General features: G+C 46.0%; 1 protein-coding gene across 1 annotated transcript; it reads right to left on the reverse strand.

The window, feature by feature from the left end:
* Positions 1 to 280: 280 nt before the first annotated feature.
* Positions 281 to 1,252, reverse strand: PRR32 (proline rich 32; the record flags this gene model as incomplete). The annotated part of the gene is made up of 1 exon (XM_082717939.1): positions 281 to 1,252. One exon carries the CDS (start codon positions 1,250 to 1,252, stop codon positions 281 to 283), a length of 972 nt encoding a protein of 323 aa, XP_082574065.1.
* Positions 1,253 to 2,189: the final 937 nt, after the last annotated feature.

The following is a 2,189-nucleotide window of genomic DNA, read 5'->3' on the forward strand; positions in this document are numbered from 1 at the left end:
TCCCCCACTCACACAGGAGCAAGCCAAGACTAGGGATTCAACTAAGCTACTTAGAAAGTACTAGCACATTACTGCTTTAATTTCCTTAAAGTTAGAAAACAAAAGCCAAAGTTTAAGCTCCCAGGGTTGCATTTTTAAAAACAATTCACAATATTTCAAACTTCAGAATCTTTATTGAATCTCCAAACACATAAGGCAAGTAAAATGTAAGAGGATAGGGGGTTTTCAAATATAAAAACATAAATGAGTAATTTTCACCTTTTCCCCCAGCCCTTTTTTGTCATTGGTTGTTCTCTCTGTTTGAGAGCACAGGAGCAGGCATGCCCCAGGAAGGAAAATTTTCCAAATAAGAAGGCAGGGTAGGACCAAATATTGGGGGTGGAGCAAAAGCAATAGGCATAGCAAGAAATGGACTGAAACTCGGAAGTCGAGGAGATATAAAGCAGTGAGCAGAAGGGTGTGAAGGTAAACCAGCAATACTGGAAGACAAATGGAGAGGCTTAGACCAGTTCTCCACCGGGTGTTGAGGGCCTCCTAGTGGGAAAGAAACATGAGCCAGCCTTTCCTTGCTGGCCATTCTTGTATTTCCTGGAGGCAGCTCCATCATTACCCCTGATTTAACGGTAGGGATGTGTGGGGGGCCTCTAACTTGCAGACCCCTGGATGGAAAGAACCCTTGACCTGGCAAAACCAGGTATAACCTTGCATTATTGCCACCTCTCTGGGTGTCTCCCCTGCTCACCCTTGCCCCCCACATCATCAGTGCTGGAGGGCTGCCAGAGAATTCCTGGGACACATTAATAGAATCTTGTTCTCTAAGCCTCCAGTCTGCCAACCCCTCAGAGCTATTTACTTCTGTTGTTGCTAGGGACTCTTCAGTAACAACAGGTGGTGGCCCATAGGGGTGTTTGTGAGCTCTGGAACTGTGGACAGGAATGCAAGCTCCTGCTGTCTCAGAGGGGAGTTCCAGCTGCTCTCTTGACAGGTCAGTCAACACATTGACGGGAGCTCTCAGCAGGACGCGATGGTGGCCCCAAGCCTCCACATCTTCTTTTGGCATGGAACTTGAACTCTGGAGGGACATGTCTTCGGAACGCGACTCCTGCATCCCACACTCATCGGCAATTGCTCCATTAGGTGAAGGGGCGTGCCCACCAAGGCTTGCAAAAATAGAAATAATTAAATAAATAAATAGGAAATGCAGTGATCTGAGAGTATCTGGAAATATGTGATTGATTAAACTCCCTGGCATATACCTATATAAAGGTAAAGGGAGAGCCTATCTCCTCCCATGTAAAGTCAGCGAGGACTTTTTTAGCCCACGCTCACCATACCGGATGGCTTCTTTTAAACAGATACCCCAATTTTCCTTTATGGCTTTCTTGTGGCTCCACCCCATTCCTCATTTCCCCACCTCATCAACGCAGCAAGGAAGCGAAGACCCAGAGAGTTTCTTTAAAGGATGCATGCGCAGGCTTGCCATAGAAAACAGCAGCTCTTTCCATTCCCCCCATAGGACCCATGCTCCACTAAAGCCCAGCATTCAGATTCTGGCACGAGTGTTCTAGAAAGTTTTGTAAGGAAAGACTTTTTTTTTTTTCCCTTCTTCTTTCTCCACTGAAGTAAAAGAAAGGTTATCTGTGTTAACAAATGCTCCAGGGGCGCCTGAGTGGCTCAGTGGGTTAAAGCCTCTGCCTTCAGCTCAGGTCATGACCCCAGGATCCTGGGATCAAACCCCACATCAGGCTCTCTGCTCAGTGGGGAGCCTGCTTCCTCCTCTCTCTCTGCCTGCCTCTCTGCCTACATGTGATCTCTGTCTGTCAAATAAATGAATAAAATCCTTAAAAAAAACAAAAACAAAAAACAAATGCTCCAGTGTGTTTGTCTTTCTGAAGCATCATTCACCATTTGCAACAGAATTTTGTTAAATTTTTCTTTCATTCAACCTGTACCACAGCCTAGAGAACAAATTTCCTCAAGTTTAACACCAACTATTTGGACTAAAGACTTGCAATTTTGTTTCAAAATTACATTTAAGAATTGCTGCCCTTGGGAATTGCTGACCTACGCCTCTGTCTTCGGCTCAGGTCATGATCTCAGGGTCCTGGGATCGAGCCCCACATCAGGGCTCTCTGCTCAGCAGGGAGCCTGCTTCTCCCTCTCTCTCTACCTGCCTCTCTACTTGTGAT

Source organism: Mustela nivalis (genome assembly GCF_964662115.1).
Source record: "Mustela nivalis genome assembly, chromosome: X".
Taxonomy (NCBI): domain Eukaryota; kingdom Metazoa; phylum Chordata; class Mammalia; order Carnivora; family Mustelidae; genus Mustela; species Mustela nivalis.